The sequence below is a fragment of the Phalacrocorax carbo genome, chromosome 23, assembly GCF_963921805.1.
Source record: "Phalacrocorax carbo chromosome 23, bPhaCar2.1, whole genome shotgun sequence".
NCBI lineage: Eukaryota > Metazoa > Chordata > Aves > Suliformes > Phalacrocoracidae > Phalacrocorax > Phalacrocorax carbo.
In genome coordinates, this window is record NC_087535.1 from 5,536,826 (window position 1) to 5,556,007 (window position 19,182).

General features: G+C 55.6%; 3 protein-coding genes across 3 annotated transcripts; 1 reads left to right on the forward strand and 2 right to left on the reverse strand.

The window, feature by feature from the left end:
- Nucleotides 1-420: 420 nt before the first annotated feature.
- On the reverse strand, nucleotides 421-5,429 carry CTSE (cathepsin E). The gene is made up of 9 exons (XM_064471782.1): nucleotides 4,917-5,429; nucleotides 4,131-4,287; nucleotides 3,254-3,371; nucleotides 2,164-2,282; nucleotides 1,875-2,074; nucleotides 1,515-1,637; nucleotides 1,280-1,421; nucleotides 1,069-1,167; nucleotides 421-836 (listed from the first exon to the last, which is right to left on the reverse strand). Exons 1-9 carry the CDS (start codon nucleotides 5,357-5,359, stop codon nucleotides 672-674), a joined length of 1,566 nt encoding a protein of 521 aa, XP_064327852.1. The 5' UTR covers nucleotides 5,360-5,429; the 3' UTR covers nucleotides 421-671.
- A 2,358-nt stretch (nucleotides 5,430-7,787) lies between these two features.
- RHEX (regulator of hemoglobinization and erythroid cell expansion) lies at nucleotides 7,788-15,213 on the forward strand. The gene is made up of 8 exons (XM_064471783.1): nucleotides 7,788-7,957; nucleotides 8,758-8,957; nucleotides 9,520-9,697; nucleotides 10,670-10,771; nucleotides 11,286-11,374; nucleotides 12,266-12,379; nucleotides 12,738-12,799; nucleotides 13,149-15,213. The coding sequence occupies exons 4-8, from the start codon at nucleotides 10,755-10,757 to the stop codon at nucleotides 13,353-13,355; spliced, it is 489 nt and encodes a 162-aa protein (XP_064327853.1). The 5' UTR covers nucleotides 7,788-7,957; nucleotides 8,758-8,957; nucleotides 9,520-9,697; nucleotides 10,670-10,754; the 3' UTR covers nucleotides 13,356-15,213.
- A 1,233-nt stretch (nucleotides 15,214-16,446) lies between these two features.
- On the reverse strand, nucleotides 16,447-18,610 carry AVPR1B (arginine vasopressin receptor 1B). The gene is made up of 2 exons (XM_009511052.2): nucleotides 17,647-18,610; nucleotides 16,447-16,754 (listed from the first exon to the last, which is right to left on the reverse strand). Exons 1-2 carry the CDS (start codon nucleotides 18,608-18,610, stop codon nucleotides 16,447-16,449), a joined length of 1,272 nt encoding a protein of 423 aa, XP_009509347.1.
- Nucleotides 18,611-19,182: the final 572 nt, after the last annotated feature.

Below are 19,182 nucleotides of genomic sequence, written 5' to 3' on the forward strand. Positions count from 1 at the left end.
TTTTCCTGGTGAACTCGCTGCTCTCCCAGCCCCTGCCCTGTCCCTGCCCGCAGCCACCACCGCGGGCTCAGCAGGGAGCTCGGGGATGCCCAGAGCTGCCTCCCGGGACTTTTTCCTCTACATGGGCAAAGTGTCCTCTTCTGCCAGCGTGGAAATCCCAGCTAAGGACCGCGGAGGCCAACCTTTCAGAGCCAATGCTGCCCAGGGGCAGCAGCATCTCCTGCACCTGCCAGGCTCCCTCCGGAGTGGGGAGACTCGGGTAACACCGAGCATGCAGCCCTGGCTGTGCCCTGGGTGCACCGAGGCTTTTAGCACAGCGGGGAGCAGGGCAGGGATTGAACACTCCAGTGCATCCCAGCCAAGATCTGCAGGGTTGCTGCTGTGCTAATCACAACACAATTATGGCACGTTTTGTTTTATTAAAGCTTTTATTGACCCATTTTTAAAAAGAGAATCTGCAAAGCAGATCACAGAGCTGCTCAAGACATTTTTGTATTCATTATGAAATGGCTTCCTGGCGTGAACCGAACTTCTGCTGGGCTCTTCAGCTGTGGTCCCTGGGTGTCTTCATCACCTTTGGGGACACTGACGCAACAGTGAAATCCCCTGCCCCGCCCGAGGGCAGTGCCCCACGGCCCTGTTCCCCTCCTGCCCCACTGGATGCCACAGCCCTAAGGGACAGCAGGGGCCAACCCCACCCTGTTATTTCCACGGTCGAAGACGGAGTAAAATTGACGGATGAAAACATCACCCAAAATCCAGAGGGGTCCAGCGGGAGGGGCGATGTCCATCCCCTGGAAGCCGCTCATGCAGAAGGTCATGCCATCGCTGTTCTCCTGGGGAAGGAGAAGTGCAAAGCTGGGGACGAACCTGGGAGCCTCATGCACACAGAAACATGCAGGAATGGTGGCTGCGGGTCCCGTGCGAGAAGCAGTGGGGCTCGTCACCCGCTGGGACACGTGGCTCAGCTCCCGATGTGGCTCGGGGTCACCTTCGTCTCCAGAGCCACTTTTCCACCCCAGCGGATGGGAACTGGGGACAGCGGCACTGGTGGAGCCGCAGCCGTACCATGAGGGTGTAGGCCGGGGCGCCGAGCGTGTAGGGGAGCCCGTTGATGGTGAAGGTCACGGTGGGCATCACGTTGAGGTTGTTGCACTCTATAGCGTACTGTGAAAGAGCTGGGTGGCTCAGTGGTGCTGCTCCACGGAAGGTCCCTCCCAGTGGGATGGGGGTCCCAGGGCTTTGCCCCCTCCTCTGCTCTCCCCACCCTCACTCTCACCTCTCCGTCCATAGGTGTGGCACCAATATAGCTTTGTAATTCTTTTATATCCTTGGTGGGACCTGTGATGAGTGACGTCCCAGTGTCCACGATGGCCTGGCAGCCGTTGGCGCAGAAAGCCACCGTCCCGTCCAGCTGGATGCTGGATGAAGAGGAAAGAGAGAAGGACCAGGAGGGATTTTTCCTGCTCCCGTGCCCCAACCCAACCCCTCCCTCCCTGCCCAGCACCACTCACTTGTCTAGCTGGATCTGCCAGTACCCTTGCTGGGTGACCGGCACCCAGTTCAGGGTCCCCATGAAGCGAGAGGGGTCAAAGCCACCAAAGAGCAGCTCTCCTCCCAGGGAGGATTCAGGGTTCCTGGAGGGAGGAGGAGGAAACGTGAGGGATTTTCTCTGTTTTATATTGCATTTTAAATGTGTAGATTTATAGCCATTTGCTTTATTCCTCTAAGGTCTCAGGCTGGAGATGCTCGGCATGGTACCAGATAAATCCTTTACTATCTCAGTAAAACATCCTTATTCTGGCAGCCCCCCGCCCCTGCCAAGAGCAATGCCTGAGTCTAAGCAACAGCCTGGAGCAAAGCCGTGTCCGTACGAGCTCATGTAGACAGAGAACATGGGCAGCTCCACCAGATTCTGTGCCATCATGTTGTCGAAGACGGGGGTGACCCCATCCACGGCCAGCGAGGGGTAAGCCAGCCCCAGGATCCCATCAAACTCAGCGTTCAGGAAGGCTTTTCCCGGCTCGCTGACGCTCTCTGCAAACTGCTGGTTGCTCACGGCGAGGCCCTCGACCTGTGGGGAAGAGGCTTGATGGTGATGCTGAGTCTGTAGGCAAGTCCCAGGCGCATTGTCCAGAGCAGGAGAAACCGAAAATGACTCACGACTACTTGGTCAGATCCGATGACCCCCGTCAAACTGCCGGTCCCGTACTGGATGGAGAAGGGGGTCCCTATCATCTGGTACGTGCTGGACTGTGACGGATGAAACTTGGCGTGCTCAGCTGGGGAAGGAGACGGGAGCTGTCACCAGAAATGCTGTTTATCTGCACGGCCGTGGATGCCGGGAGCCCCCGCCAGAGCTGGCAGCAGTGACCGGCCTTGGAGCAAACCAACGGGGCAACGTGGCATTGCCAAAATGCCTCTATCACGGGCACGCCGCCGAGGGAAAGAGCCGCTCATGAGACAACAGGGCATGCCAGTGTTTTGGGGAGGGATAAAACTTACCCCATTTTAATCTGCCTGAAAGGTGTGAGGTTTGTTAAGGGGAACAGGATTAGCTTAGTGCAATATGTGCATATATGAGTGCAGTATTTTTATGAGACCTGAGGGTCGGCACTGCTGTTCCTGTTTTACAGACAGAAGCATCCCCACGGGCACTGCTGTATCCGCTGCTTCCCCCCCTGCCCCACCTTGGGCTCTGTTGGAAGCATCTGACAAGCCCTGGGACTGCTCAGGGATGCTCTGTGTCCTGGGGCAGCAGGGCTAGACTCGCCAGGGCCAGCTCATCGCTGACAGCCCGAACAAGCCCGGTGCTTGTCACCCGCCGGGCCCCCGGGCAGCCAGCCCAGAGCCACGCCGTGGTCTCTGTGCCCGCCTTGTTCTGGCCACCCAGCCCCTTGCTAACAAGCTATATTATGTGCTATCATCTCTGCTTGTTTGTTTAAAGGCTCTCCCATAAGAATGGCCTAAAGAGCACGCCTGATATCTCCCCCGGGCTGATGGCGCTGGGTGCTGGTGGTGTGATCGCCGCCTGAGCAAACAAACCCGCGGAGGCTCCCCTGGCTCGCCCCTGGATTTCTATTACCTGTGTGTGCCTTGGAGGGCTCGGCTGGGCGGGGAGGTCCCCCAAAGGTCCCTGGGCTGTGTGCGTTGGTGACCGCACTGCCTCTGTGGGGCCACCCCGGGGGTGTCACTCAGGCTCCCACTGCAGCCGGCCGGTGGGGGGGCAGCTGCTTGGGGAGCCCCTACTCACCGCAGGCTTTGCTGGTGCAGTAGATGGACGGCACCCAGAGGTTGGAGGAGCCCGTGTCGAATATCACGGTGAAGTTCTGGGGGGGCGTCCCGATGGAGATCTGCCCGAAATACTCCATCTAGCAAAGGGTGGAGCTTTTAGCCAGCAGCACGCCAAGAAATCCTGGCAAAGGGGAGCTTGTGCTGGGGCGTCTGTGGAGAACTGATGGGGTTCCGTGCAGGAGATGGCTGGCACTGGGGCAATGTTTGATGTGTCATGGCCGCATCGTGCCAGGTGCAAAAAGGGAGTCAACTATTTAAGGAACAGCAAAGCAAGGCAAGACCAAAAGGCAGGATGGTGGGTGCAGGCGCCATCCTCTCCCTGCTGGATTCAGCGGGAAGGCTGGGCCCCAAAGGGACCCTCATCAGTGGGATGTAGACAGTGGCAGGGGCTTTGGGGACAGGACACTCACGCTGCTGGGGAATGGGAAGAGCCTGGGGAGCACCCTCCATCTCTGGCTTTAGGTTCTTTTTTGTAGGGTCTTCTCTGACGCGTGTGATACGTGTTAGTTTTGGAGGCAATCTGTCTCCCCCCCGTGTGCCTGAGAACACTACGGGCTCAGGGAGCGCAGCAGGCAGGGAGAGGGCTGGCAGCACCTGCCATGAATGCGGTTCCTTGTCCTCTCCCATCACCACATTCCCAGGAACAAAGGAGCACGCAGGCCACGAGCCCTGGCACGCTGGGGCACTGGCTGCAGGCATGCTCTGTTAGCAGGTGTGGGCTTTTTGGGAAGCATTTGGCATTGGGGGCTGCTCATGCAAGCTAAGGTGCTTTTGGGGTGTCTGCAACACGGTGCTGGGACTCAGAACCCCCCAGCCCTTTGTGCTGCCACACTTACATCCAGGTAGTTGATGAGAGGCTCGTTGGCATCAGTGAAGGCACTGCAGTCTTCGCTGTACTGGACCATGTCGAGCCTGTGGGCTTTCCAGAAGTGGGAGAGCTGCCCACGGTCCCGCAGCGACTTCCGCAGGGAGCGATGCCGTGTCAGGGTCACCCTGGGGGGGGCAAGGGTCCCAGTCAATGGCCCTGGGCCATGGGTGCTGCCGATGTCGTGCAGCCCCCACGCCTGCCCTGAGGGTCCCAGTGCCACAGGGATGCGGGTCCAGAGCCTGCTCCCCTGCATCCCCCGCTTCAATGCTTTCTGTGTAAGGCACAGTGAAATGGGGGGCTTGATCTGTTGTAGGAGACAGCAAATCAAGGGCAATGCTGGCAGGGGAGCCTGCACGCCCCAGTACAGGCCAGCATGCAGTGATGGGTTGGGCAGGAGCTCAACATGATTGATGGAAAAGGACGCTTGTGCTGGGAGAGGGGACTTCATGCCAGCATTTTCTGCCCCGTCTGTTTGTCCAGCCCTCGTCTGCAGGCGGCAGCTCGTCCTGCAGACCTCGCCGCAGCCCACTGGTCTGCCCGGGGGGATGGAGATGGCCACGGGGCTGATGGTCTGATGGGAGCAAACCAGCAAAGTCCCTGCGTAGTCCCTGCTCCTGCCAGCCGCGGGCTGTCCGTGCCGGGGGAGCTCAGCTCTGCCCGTTCACCACTGCCACGCTCGGTGCTGGCAGGACCCTGGGAGCGAAGCCCCTCCGAGAGCCCAGGGAGCTGGGGTGCACCCTGGGGACCCCCTTACCTTTTCAAGCCGCTGGACAGGGAGAGGCAGAGCATGGCGAGGAGGAGGAGGCACTTCATGTCAGCAGTTCCTCGGCAGCGCTGGCCTCGTCTGGGCTCTGTGGGTGTGGGCAGCGCCGCGGCGTTGTTCTTATACCAACAGGTACACCCTCGCCCCGGTGTACCAGCACCTGTGATAACGCCCCTTTCAATGTCAACATGGGGCTCTGGCAGTGGAAATGAATCACTGGCCACATCCCAGGCGAGGCACAGCGAGTACACCAGGGTCAAGTTTGTTTTTGTGGGCGAGGGGCTGGCAGCAGCAGAGCAGGGCGGTGTGCGGGGACCTGCCGGGCACCAGGCAGGGGGTTGTGTCAGCCCCTTTTGGGGGCAGCCAAGTCCCACAACAGGAATAGGACGGGGTCTCCATCCTGGAGCCAGCCCCTTATCCACTGGAAACCACATGGCCCAGCTGAGCTGGTGGGACCCCCGCCGAAATGCTCCGGGGGAGCGTTTCCCCTTGCCTTTGCTCCACAGCCACCCCCGGGCACCTGCCCATGGCCGTGGGGTGCCCCACACCCCGACGGCTGCGGGGACGGGGGGGTGCAGGAAAGGGATGTGTTCGTAGCATCGGGCAGCTGCTGCACAAACTTTAAAAGGCAAAGACTAATCAGCGGTGATGAACTGCTCGGGAATCTGCAACTTTCCCTTTTAAACAGCAGTCGGTGTCATCAAAGCACGGCCGGGAAGAGGCGCGTTGCACGGAGACAGTTACATGTCGCCTTACAGCCAGTAACGGGGTCTTCCCCAGTGGCTGGTTTTTGTTTAACACTGGATGGCCGTCTCATTAAGCCTCTGTGAATGCAAATAAAAAATGCTAATGAACAAATAAAGTCTTCAGATACGGAAGGGAGGCGAGGGGGGGGGGAGGCGAGGGTTGTTTTGCTGCCACCATCTCGCGGACACGCGGCTGAAGGCTTGTGATGAAGCTGTGTCATCCTTGTGGGTTTTTTCCATGTTTATGGCACTGTAAGAATTGGCCATGGGTGCCTCAAAGGGAGGTGTTTTACCCAGTGACCACCGTGCGTGTAGTTAACAGGGTTTCTACCCTGAGCACTGTGCTAATCCATTTTCCATTTACCCCAGTAAGTCCATTTTACCTCATTTAAGTCCTTGCCCCTGGAAATTAAAGCCCTCGCCTGTGAGGCAGAGGTACCCCGTGAGCCCAGCGCAGCCACCTGAAGTCCTGGCTAATGGGGAATGGCCTGAGAAAGAGCCGACCCGTCTCCCATTACGGGGCTCGTGTCTCCATCCCGGGGAGCTGCTGCCGGGCTCCCCCTCTCCGTGGCTTTGCAGGGAGCTTAAGCTTAAAAAAATCTCATCAAAGGTTTCTTCGGCGTGAGCGTGGAGACGTGGGGCGTTGCACGGTTGACACTGATGGCAGATGCAGCCGTTTTTTCCAAGTCAAGTGTAAATTCCCTGCATTTCCCCATGCCCAGGTCAGTGGCTGCAGTATTTTTTACTGTGAAGCTTTTATACAAGATTATTATCTGTTTCCCTTTCAAGACACCGTTTAATGTACCGGCCTCCCTTGTTCTAATCATGCATTCATAGAAGGGATTTAAAAACAAACAACCCTCCTAGAACAAAACCAATTGCAGCAACTGCCAGATCAGCTGAAAGCAGCAAGTCGAATGCTACGGACATGGTTTGTAACCCGAAAATCCTGTAAGAAAATCCTCCCTGAAGGGTCATCGGGCTTCTGAGATAAACATGACTGTGAGCTGTAGCACAGACAAGCCGAATACTTCAAGCAAAGTAGTTTATTTAGCGGAAAAGATCGCAAATTGGATCACAGCAATTTGCAAATTTGTGACAGTACATTCAGCGTTAAAATATGAAGATGAAAGAAATAAAGAGGCCAAACCTTTCATTTTGAATTTTTTGAAGTTAAGCAAAACTATTTCTACTTTTAGTTATTTTAAAAGTAATTTAAAAACCCAAACTCTTGAAGGCAAATCAAAAGTTTATTTCAAGCCCAACAAAATGGTTTTTTTCTCTTTCTTTTGGGAGCCAGTACAAGGCTCGGCCATATTTGTCCAGAAAATTGAGTGAAAAGGCTTTGCTTCATGTGCACCTGCAGCTCTTCCTCCATGTTTGAAACTCATGGACGGGGGAGCTGCACCATTTTCAATACGCGGTGCCCCTCGCCGTGGCTGGGGCCAGCCGCGGCGCTGCCCGTCCCTGCCGGCACCTCCCGATGTGGCGGAGAGAGCCCGGAGTGGCGGCATGAAACATGCAGAATTATTCATAAAACCGGGGGCCTTTGAATCCGCCTTGTTAATAAAACAGTAGAAAAAGCGCTTAAGTTCAGTAGGAATGTAATGAAACGTGACTGCCAGCTACTGGAACGTCCCAGGCCTTATAAGTAATATATGGCCTGTATATAGCCCTGTGCTGATGCCAGGCAGTGGCTGTCATAAAGTGTATCTTACCCCGTCCAGCTCTACACACTTGCCCTCAGATACGTTAGAAACAGGTTAAGCTCCCTGTGCAGAAAACATGCCTCTTGCCCCAAGCGAATGGTGCTTTACTCATTTTAAGAAACCTACTTTCAGGCTAAAAATAGGTTCTCTGTGTTCTTTTTTTATATTTCCTTTAGTTTAGCCACTTCCAGGATCAGCTCTGACTGATTCAAATCGCACCCAAGTAGCATTTTCTGAAAAGCCTTTTTTCTGTTTATCAAATACTACTTCTACCTATTAATCTGTTTGTACATCAGTGAGCACTTGAAAGAGTCAAATCCTGCAATAGCAAATGTTTTTTTTAAAAAAAAATAAAACCCAGCCAGCGTCAGTTAAATATTTACCCGTGGCACAGAAGCTGTGGGCAAAGCAGGACTAAACCCCCGCTGTGGGAGCTGGCGGATGGCATGGTCCCCACGGTCCCAGGCGATGGGGGGGAAGGCGGGCAGTGACTGACCCACGGCAGGGACCTGGCAGGGGACCCCAACTCACGATGCAGCTCCTGGGAGTGAACCCCAACGGTGCCTGGCAGCTGAGGGTATGTGGAGTTTCTCAGGAGCCGGTCTTCTCTTTGCCTTTAGGAAGCCCAGGGGGATTCACTGAGATGCTGGGATGTTATTTCCCCAGGAGGGGTTTGCTATGGGAGCGTGGGGTGGTGGGAATAGCTAAATGCCAGCAGGCACCGTCCCTAGGAGTGAGGGACCCCGCAGGAAGGGGGGTTCCCTCGCTCCCTGCCCATCTCCTGCTGGGGAAGGAGCACAAGAGAGGTTGGGCTGCTGCAGGGCATCTCCAGCACCAAAATGCTGTCTCAGCGTGAGAGCTGCAAAATCTGTTCCTAGGGAGCAGTGGCCCGGTGCTCCCCAGATCTGCTGCGAACCGACGAAGGTGGGTCTGCCAGTCTGCCCTTTGCACCCCGCCGTTATTAAGCGATACTACAAGTTACTACTGACCAGAAAATTCTTCCAGAAGATGGGCAGGTGGGGACCCATTCACCCCCACCAGACACCAAGCCATGCTAGGCTCAGGGGCCATGTCCCTTATGATTTAAAATGTCTTACCCTTATAGAATACTTTTACTTGGAAGCTCCCAGAGCACTTTTTGGGTTGCAGCTGAATTGCTGGGGGTTGAACAAGCTCCACTGCCACCGGGCAGAGCTCTCTCCCCTCGGGGACCACTCTCCTCTGCCAGAGCTCAGCTGCATTTTAGCCCAAAGCTGCTGGAAGATGGAGCAAGAGGGAGAACTGCCCGGGGGGATACAGCGTCCCCAGCCCCAGAACAGAAGAGGCCGCAGAACAGCAGAGAAACACCCAAATATATTTAAATGAGCCATTTGACAGAGTGGAAGCGTCATGGAACCTCGTGTGGGCTCATTCCTGCCATCGCCGTTGGGGTAAAGCGAGACCGCATCCGGCATTGACGAGAACTTCTGCACTGCGGGACCCCCGCGGCTGCACGGCCACCGAAAACGCTGCCGAAACGGCCTTAATTCCGGCTCCCTCCGAGGCCCCGGCTGCTCCAGTCCTGCAGGAACGGGAAGGTGAGGAAGGCTCTGGTCCCCCAGGTAAAATGCTGCTGGGTACTGCACTCCACCGGCCGTTGCACGCGATGCCTCGGAAAGCAGAGGGGTCGTACACCGGGGCAGGAGCTGGGCTTGGTGTCCGTGCCTGAGGGATCCCCGCAGGCGTGCAGCTCTGCCAGGCTGAGCTTCAGTCTTAACTGGGGGCAGCGAGGCCTGACTCAAGCGGGATTAACATCATTTGAGGCATTCCCGTGATTTTGCTTACCTTTAGACTGAGCATAGACATCTTGAATTCACTACTTGGTAACTGGCTGTGTAGGAGCTCTTTACAAGCCATGATTTCAATAGGGCATCTTGCCTGAGAAAGGGTTAATATCCTGGGGGCTCACAGCAAGGTACCTGAGACACCAAAAAAGCACATGTGCTGGCAGCATCTTACTAGCTGTTATCTTCAAAATAGATATTTCAGTACGCATATGCATATCACCTCTTCAATCTTACCATGCCCCATCTCAGCAAAGAAGCTGTCTGCTACTGATATTTGGATTTGGGTCTTATTTTGCAATTTCCTTTTGAACAGCTCATTTTTCAGATCGTTATCTGCTGCAGCAGCATCTCCTGCCCACCAGTAGCAAATGAGCCATTTAAGAATGACAGCCATTTGAGAAGGATATTTGAGGACAGATCAGTTCCATAAGGAAGGGGGAAAATTCCAGCAAGAAATGGACTTTTAGCTTGGCAGTTGCCAAACTGTTTGGGTAAGTGGAATTTTGCAGGAGATTGGCGAGGCTATCGGAAAAGCTTTTGATGAATTACTCTTAGAAATGTGCCATAGAGGAAATTATAGAATCTGATCCATAGGATGGATAATGTCTTTGCTCTAACTATCAATCTATCTGTCTATCAGTCATACTCTTACGGCTCCTTTAATCATCGTATCAAAGCTTTAGTTGAAGATGACCTCCCTATGTCAGTCATTTATAAACAGTAAGTATATAGGCACCGAGTGAAAACTTAAAGTGCTTTTTTGCAAGTGAAAGCTCACAAAATGAATGCCCCCAATTGCAGTCCTGTATTATAAATCTCTTTAATATTATGGCCAAAAGCCCCAAGCCGTGGGGTCCAGTTCGGGTGCATGCGGCCTCTAGCCATGTGCCTGAAACCCCCGCAACTTCAGTGGGATTTAAGTGCTCACCTAAAATTAAATCCGAGGTGTTTCAAATGCAGAGGTGTTGAAGGGCTCCCGACATTTCTGGCTGGATCTTGACCAGTGCAAGATCCTGACACTAAATCCGTGACTTCTTTTGGTTACTTTCTTCTATGGGTTTGGTGGTTTTTTTTCCAGATTGGAGTTATCGAATATTTTTTGTGGATTTAAAAAAAAAAAAAAAAAGAAATGCAAGAGCGGATTAAAGCGAGAAGAATGAATTTCAGTTCTTTTTATTATCCGTGCCGCGGTGGAGCCCAGAAGCTCCAGCCAAGTATCAGATACGACCGAGGCGGCAGTGTATAAAACCATTAAGCTCAGTGGTAATGGCAGGGAGAGTCTGTGGCTGTGTAAGGGGTGCGTACGAGAAGGAATCGCACACGCAGTAAGAGCCCCGCGCTGGGGGGAGGCTGCCTACCTTTATTTTACGTCTGCAATGTCAGACCACTGCTTTCAAGCCTGATGTGCAGCTGATGTGGAGCAGCGTGAAGCTCAATGGGCTGGTTTGGTTCGTTGCCGCCAGGGCCAGCTGCCTCTCCCTGTCCCCGCCGAGACCTCCAGCGCCTCGCCGGGCATCGCACCGACCGCCCGGACGCCTCGCGGGGAGGATGAGCACTTGTGACTGGTGAGTGCGACGCCCCGGGCTCGAGCCGCAGGCAGCCCTTTGCAGCCCTCCTGCAGCGAGGGAGGTGCTCTAAGATGGAGGGAAAACTGCTGCTGCGGGGCACCTTTTTGCTCGGTTTCTTCGTCCTTGCTTGGCGGGGCTGTGGCGAGTTGCTGTGCCGTGGGTCCGGGAGCGCAGGGGTGCCGCAGCCCCCCGCCGCTGGTGACGCCGCGCCTGCTTTTTGCTGCGCTGGGGGCAATTACGTGTTGGCACTGGGTGGCCGCGTTTGGCAGACGCACAGGCACGAGGCTCAGAAAGGGCTTGTGATTTGGCGGGAGCCATATTTGTACCTCTCGGTGATATGAAGGCCCAGATTTTTGGGCACATCGCCTTAAAGAGAAAAAGCAAAGCCAAAAACCGTACCAGCAAACCTTGGTCTAAAACAGGCTTTGAAGTAAAGGCAGACAAATGGTACCTGAAAGATTTAAAATAATTTGGTTATTTCCTTCACTTTCGTTATTTCTGTATTTTTCAGGTGGGTGCTCGTTGTCATCTCAGCTGTCACCTTGATCATATACGCTCTCCTCTTGCTGACACTTTACATCATGCTGAGCAGGAAAATAGGTAATTTACTGTCTTGTCGGCTTTACCTGTTCTGTTCCTCATTTTTGCTTGCAATCGTCTGGTTCAGAGAGTGAAAGTCATTTGCCAAAGCTTCAACCTCCCCCACTTTGTAAAGCACAACCAAGCCCTTGTTATGGCTCCGGTTCTCCCTCGTGCTCCAGGGAGCGACCGGCAACGCTGCGGAGCCCGCGCAGGGTGAATGCAGGAGCTGGAGCCCCCGGGGACCCACCGGACCCCCGGGTGGGCCAGGCACTGGTGTGGGTGGGACCGGGCCAGGGCAGGGGTTATCGCCCAGCGTCGCTGCGCTGTGCCGGGGGGGGCAGGCTGCGGCGGGGGACGCTGCCCCCACAGCCGCCGCGTGAGCAGCCCTAAGTGGTGTGGGCAGTATCGGAGAGGGTTATACAGCCTTTTACTGTTTCAGAACCATTTTCTTTTATTGCTCTTGTTAGTAAAGTGGTGGAAACAGACCATCAGAATCCATTTGCAAAATATTAATTTAGATGGAGCTACTACTTCCAGCAGGAGTATCTTTCATGCAAAACTGCTGCCCACACTTGTACATAAACAAGCTCTGCTCGGCCCCGTGGGTCAAACTAATTTCAAAGTTGCACGGGAAGAGGCCCTGATGCCGTGATTTAACACCAGAGTCTTTCATTGCGGGAGAACAGGGCACGCACTTAATCATCTCAGTAATTGAATTGATAGGTATTTGCCTGCTCCAATACATAATAACAATTATTGCCGTGCCAGCGGCTTGCGCTGAACTGGCTTTGCTCTGGGGCAGTGCTGGGGCTGGCGGAGCGGGTGGGGGGCCGCGTGGCACGGGGTGTGGGGGTGCATTGGACACAGCCGGCGTCTCGGGCTGGAGCAAGGAGCTAACTCACCTCTCAGTTGCAGCCAGCCATTCCTGCAGCAAGCAGGCGGGCAGCAGCCCTGCAGCACAGCCCCAGCAGCCTCCGACCTCTTCAGCGGGAGGGGAAGGGGTGCAAAGACCAGTCTACGCAGGTAAGGGGGGATCCTACAGCAACGGGGTTTTGTCCTGGCACGTGAATATGAATGTATGATATTGCATTTGTGCAAGACTCTCTTCCTTAACCAGCTGTGAAGGCCCTGGGGTGGAGGAGGGAGCAGGCGGCGGGCGAAGGGCAGGCGCGACAGCCACCCGCAATTCCAGCTGCCTCCTGCCTCCTCCGGGCTCTCCTGCCCGGTTCCCCGCGGGCAGCGGGACGAAGAGGGATCACACTGCTGCTTTTTTGGATTTTCAGTTTTCACTCTTGAGTGTGTTTGGTTTTTCTCCCTCATTATTTTTTTCCTTTAACCCCCCCAAGTAGCGATGGAGGTGGTAATGTTTCCTGTTTTTAAGGGAGCAGCGACACATCTTCAGAGACCTCAGAGGACTCGGACAGCAGCCCTTCCTGCCCACAGGTACGGCTGCAGGCAGAGAGCCTTTGCCGAAAGCAACCACAGCCGCAGCAGCGGAGGTGCCGGCGCCGTGTCCGCGCGTCTCCTTCACAGCTCGAGACCCACGGAGTAGCAATGGTGGGGGGCAAATGCATCAAACCGCATTGAAATACCGGCAGCGAGGCTGGGTCATGGCTGTCACCTGCTGTACGCAACATTCCCCGTTTAGAGGGAAGCATCCCCAGGGGCCAGGGGCATCCCTGGGCACGGCCCGGGAACCTTGAACGGCTACATGCCTTCACCTGGGTTCAAGGGCAAAGCCGCCCCGGGTGGATGCTGGTGCCTGACCTGGGGTTCGTGCTTGCTTCTCCAGGGCCGCCGCTCCGAAGAAAACCTCAACTACACGTCTTTGGTCTTCCCGGGGAAAGGCTCTGGGCCAGGCTCCACCGGGGACTACGAGAACATGAAAACTGGGCCAGACTACATCAACGTGGACCCAAAGAAGAGGAAAGTGGATTTCTGGTCCTGCTCCAGCCCCGTGGCATCCAAGTCCATCGAGTATACCGAGGTGAAGCTGTGACTCCCGGGATGCTGCTGGTGGGGTTTCGGGTCAGGCCGCCACCGGGGCGGGGAGATGCCCAAAGCCCCCGGCAGCCGCGCAGCCGGGGCTTCCCCTTCCCTTTGCCTCGGTCAGCGCCTGGCACGGGCTGACGCCCACCAGCTTTTATTCCTTGTAACACTCTAACCCGCCGATACAATTTGCTTGGTATTTTACTTAAATGCATCACTGTTCTGAAGGCTGCTGAGGCCTGATGGTGCAGGGAAGCGTTCCTCCCACCCAGGCTGAAACGTGCTCTCCAGTTTTGTGTGGTGGCTCTTTTTCTCATTTCATGAAAGAAAATGAAACATCCCCCCTGCCCCTCAAAATAGGATGTAGTTCTGGGAGGGAAATGCAGTGGTCTTCAAAATACCCATCCGAACTGGCTGGCATCTCCTCAGAACCACGCTTTCTTTGCTGCCTGCAGTCATAAAATCCTTTTAAATATAGTTCCTCTGCTGGCTTTGCCCTCACTACCCCACAAGCCCTGATTCATCGCCCTCCCCCCCACCCTTTTTCCTCTGACGCTCAAAATCTTTCCAAGTCCCCACCACCCTCGAGCTGCTGCTGGGGCGGCTGCACAGGCAGCTTGACCCCCGCAGCCGCACATCGGGGGATGCCAGGGAAGGAGGGTGGCCCTGCCGGGGAGTTTCCTCCCTCAGGTGACAGCCGTAGGCATCAGCCCAGCTGGCAAATGGCCGGGAGTTTCCCAGGGGGTTTATATCCCCTCCTCGGCTGGAGGCTCTGGGCTGGCTGCTGGTCCCTCTGGGCTGGGAGGGGCACAGGACTGGACCACAGGTCTCTGTGAGTGCAGGTATCAGATCCCTCTGTGTCTTGTGTGGAGGGATGATATTCCCTGTCTCCCACCTTGTGTTTTCCTGCTTTGTCCCTGTACCAGGTGCCCTGGGTGCAGGAGTTGGCCTCTCCCCAGCTGAGCAGTGCCTGCACCCAGCAGGGCTTTGAGGGGGGGGTCAGTGCCCTGGGGTGGGGCACATGCTGCTGCCCCCCCCACCCCCTGCCATGGTCTGATACCGTGTTTCACATTTTCCTTAAGTATTGCTTTAATTCCCAGGGGGTTTGGAATATAGCACTGCAATTTTCTCTAAAAAAACTGTGTTGGGGCCTCTCCAGCTTGCAGAGATAAGCTTGGGATTGTGAACCGAGTATGCTGGGAAGGCTGTTATCTTCTCTGAGGTGCTGCTTCCCCTGCTTGTCAGTGATTACATTTGTCAGGTCACCTTCATGCTCCTGAGGGACTGGAGAGTCGGTGCCTGGCCAGCCCTGCCCGTGGCCGGGGCTCCCTGTCCTCGCTCTCCTGCAGCAAACTGCTGCTGCAAATCGGGGCTGCAAATTCCCTCCCGTCACTCCCTCTGGTTTTTAAAGGTGATTTTTCAAGAAATAAACTTCCAAAGTGCTGGGGAAAGGGAACCACACAATAGCTGGGAGCTCTGCTAGGCTAATGGAGCCGCTGCCTCCTGGTGCAGCCCCTCTTTAACAGGGATGGAGCTGCCCCAAGTGCATTTTGAATTGGCTCAGCAGCAAAGAGCTTTAATGAAAGGTTGTGAGATGATTGATTTAGTATTGATTCCAGAGAGGACTCTGAGCTTGGGCACTCCTGGTTTTGTGATCTTGTTGTGCACATCTGACCCAATTTGAAGGGCACATGAAGGAAAAATGTTCAAAAAACCCTAAACAGTCTCTGGGAAATGTTGCTAAAGGCCAGGAGAGTTGGGTTTATGGAACTGGAAATTAAGTAAAAACCAGCTAGTGGGAGTTTCTGGAAAAACCGATTCAAATGCTTGGTGATTAAAAAGTGAAAATAATTTCAGCTTTCAAAATACTTTACGTCTTATTTTTACAGACATAGCCTGTGATAACAGAGAGAACAACACACCTTGCCTGCAGGGAGTTCGGTACCTTCCTCTCTGGGGCATACATCCTCCATTGGTAGCTTTTGAGCTTGACTCCCAGAGCAAAGGGATGCTCTTGCCTGCCTCACTCATGCTTTCTTAAACAGAACAACTTCTGGGAGACCCACAACATGCAGGGAGAAGGGCTGGGACTGCAAGGCCATAGCTTGCTCCTGGCTGCCCCACCTCTGTGCTTCCGAGTGCCTCGAAGCCGTCTCTGAGCTGGGCTGGTGTTGGCACTCTAATCTCTGCTAAATAAGACGAAAGCAGCAGCAATTTGAGAGCAGCTCTTTAATGGGATGAAGCAGCTGTTGAACAGCACAGAGCAGCCCTGCACAGCGGCTGGGGGCTGCGAGTAAACTTGATGGGAAGTGCTGGGGTGTGGAGGGAGGCAGGATCTGCCTGGGCAAGCTGGAGCTGGGGCAGGGTTCCTCCCGGCAGCTCCTTGGTGCCAGGGCTGCGTTTTGGAAGCCTGCACCAGCTGTGCACAACAGGAGAGGACGTGTCTGCCCCGTGGATTTTGCTGCAGCCTTGTCCCTGGGGAGGTGGGCAGGGGGTCTGGCTCCAGAGCTGCCTGGAGAGGACAATGCTATGCGGCGCAGCGGGGAGAACGTGCCGTGCCCCAGGGCGTGGGAAAGCTGTGTCTGCGTTTGCTGCTCTGCCAGCAAAGCCCTGAGGATGGGAGATGAGTAGCTTGCTCGCAGGGAGCTCTCTAGCAGGTGTAGCCACGTTGCCTCCTGCTGTGCTCAGGCTGCTTTGCTGGCACCTATTAAACACCCAAAGCTCGAGTCCCTCCAGGAAGACACGCTGGTGCAGCAACCCCTAGATGATACCTGGGCTGTGAGGCATTCCTGGAGGAGAGCAGCCAGGCAGCAAGAGGCTTCCTACCAGATGAGGGAGGTGGATGCTGTGGCTGGGCAACGGCCGATGAGGCTCTGTCCATCTTCCCCGAGGCACACAGCAGATGCACTGTGCACAGTAGCAAGCATGCAAGGACAAGATGGACAGTGCTGCTTTTGTGGTTAAGCACCCAGCTTTCTGCAAAATGAGATGCTACCAAGTGGGGAAAAGACACCTCTGCAGTGACAATGTTTGTGGTGTCACATCTGGTGACATCTGTCCTCAGTGGGGGGATGTGCCTGGGGACCGTCCACCACTGCAGCCTAAAGCATGCTTGACTCGGTCACCACCTCCACGCAGGGTGGGTAGGGGTCCTTGGTGCTGCCCCCGTGCAGGGGGAGGCTGGCGGGGCTGGCGTGGTGGCTGTGGCTCAGGATGGTGGTTTTCCTGCTGCAGAGGCTCCCAGTGGAGGCCTGTCTCCGCAACCTGGGCCTTGGGCCACCCCAGCAGGACAGGCAGCGTGCTGCGTCCTGGAGCAGATGCCCGCTGAAGAACATGTAAATCCAGGGGTTGCAGCAGCTGCTGAGGCTGGCCAGCAGCATGGTGATGGTGAAAGCCACGTTGGTGGACTCTGGGAAGGCAAAGGAGGGAGCTTAAACATCCACCAGCCTGGGTATGGTCTGGGCAGGGGTCCAGTGTGCAATGGGCAGGACCCTGGGGGCTCTTTTTGGCTCAGGCTTATGTCCTTTGCCCCATTCTCATCCCATCTGACTGGCATTTCCTTGGGTAGGAGAGTTTGCAGCATGGCAGGCAGAGCCAGGCTCTACCCTTGGCTGCAGACGGTTGATGTACAGTAATAGGGATGTGCTGGAGCACGTCCTCAGGGAGAGTGCGGGGAGATGAGACCCAGCAGCTTGTGGACCTTCCCAAGCCTGTTTGCTGGCCAAAGCATCTCCCAGAGGCCTTTCAATGTTGGATAAAGTTCCTTCTAGCCACAAACAGGCTAGGAGAGCTACTGAAAACTTCCAGAAAATATCAACCTATACAATCAGAAATCCACTTCTGAAACCTCTGCAGCTGGCTCAGCAAAAGCCTTGGGCAGTCGATGCGTGCAAAGAACCGGCTCCAGCAGCACGGCTGCTCTGCGAGGTGGTCCCGGCAGAGGATGGGAGCAGTGGGCCCAGTTAAAACCCTCCCTGCCATCGCTTACCAGACACAGCAGCTCCTGAAGCAAGTTCCCACATGGGGGAAGAGACACACGTGGCAAAGATGTTCCCACAACATCTTTTGTGTCCCTACAGGTGAGGGTCAGAAGCCATTGCTTTTCTGGTGAAAGCAATGATTTGACTCTACAAACTGTTTTCTATAAATACTGCTGGGGAGCAAATCTGTAGCTTCCCCCATGACTTTTTAAGATGAAAAAAGGCAGCTTTTGTTTGTTAAACATGCAATGGGCATGCTGTGTGCCTTGGGTGCCCAGGGCCTGCTGTGGGCTGCAGCTCAGCATCCCCACTGCTACTCACCATCATCGGGAGCATCCTCATCCCACACCGACCACATCTGCATGCTGAAAAATGGTGCCCAGCAGGTGATGTAGGCCACCACGATGACAAAGGTCATCTTCACTGTGCGGATCTTGGCACGGGAGATGGTGCGCACGCTGCTCACCCTTGAGGGCTGCCCGCTCTTCTCGGAGGAGCAGGGAGCAGGAGGGGCAGCTGCTGTGGGCCCCCCCATGCCGGGGGCACCGGCCTGGGTCTTGCCCTTGAGGTTCTTGCAGATCTCATAGCAGATGAGGCTGTAGCAGACGGTGAGGATGCCCACAGGCAGGATGAAGATACACAGTGTGGTCCAGGTGATGTAGGCTCGGGCTCCCCAAGGGTACCTAAAGTCTGCCCAGCAGTCCAGCACCCCCGAGCCCTGGTGCACCTCCCGCAGGGAGAAGATGAAGACCTGGGGCAGGCTGAGCAGGCAGCTGAGCAGCCACGTCGCCCCGATCATCACGTAGGCCTGGCGGCTGGGCTGCTGCAGGGTGCGCAGCGGGTGGCACACGGCCATGTAGCGGTCCAGCGTCATCACGATGAGCATGTAGGTGGAGGCGAACATGCTCAGCACCTGCAGGTACTTGACTGCCCTGCAGAGTGGGTCTGGCCCCAAGAAGCGGTATGTCACCTCCCAGATCATCTGCGGCAGCACCTGGAAGAGCGCAACACCCAGGTCGGTCAGCCCCAGGTGCAAGATGAAGAGATGCATCCGGCTCATCTTCTTCCTCAGGCGGTACATTGCCAGCAGCACCCCTACGTTGCCTACAGTCGCTATAGCCAGGATGGTGGCCAGCACCCCGATCTCCGCCTTGGCCAGCTCCTCATCCCGGGTGTGCAAGAGGGTCAGGTTGGGGTTCCCTGCCAGTGTCTGGGGGCTCAGCAGCCCCTGGCTGTGCCCGGGCTGCCTGCCGTGAGTGCTGTTCCAGCCCCAGCCTGGCTCCATCCTTTTTGGGAAGCTCTGCAGGGGCACAGGCAGCTATAATGCTTGTCTCTGGCCTGTTAACCCTTCCCTGCCTCCCCAGGGCTGAGCTCTCGGGGTCAGTGCTGCCCCTGAGCACCGCTGCACCAGCTCCTCTGCCCACGGCCGGGGGGGCTGGACATGCCTCCTTCTGCGGTCCCCACCAGCGGTGCAGGTTGTCACCTCCTTGCGCTGATGCAGCTCAACAGCATGCTAATTTTGTGCTGCACAGCTGCAATTCCCTTCCCTGGGCTGCTCTGTGCAAATATACCCAGTAAGCAAAGATGTGCAAGAGCCCCTGGTTCAGTCCTTGATCTTTCTCATATCTGCACTAAACATTCCCAAATCCTTGTTTCTCCCCGGGCTGATCATCTCCTGTGTCCTCTCTCCCCCCTGTGCTGGTAAATTGAAGTGGGGAATTCTCTTTGTTGCTTCTTTCTAGTGCAGCAAAAGTAACAGAAAAAGCTACAGAGGCTGCATGTCCTCGGCCTTTTCATTCCAAGAAAGGTGCGAGCCAGGGGAGCAGTGCCTGAGCATCGGAGGCCGCAGGAAGCGGG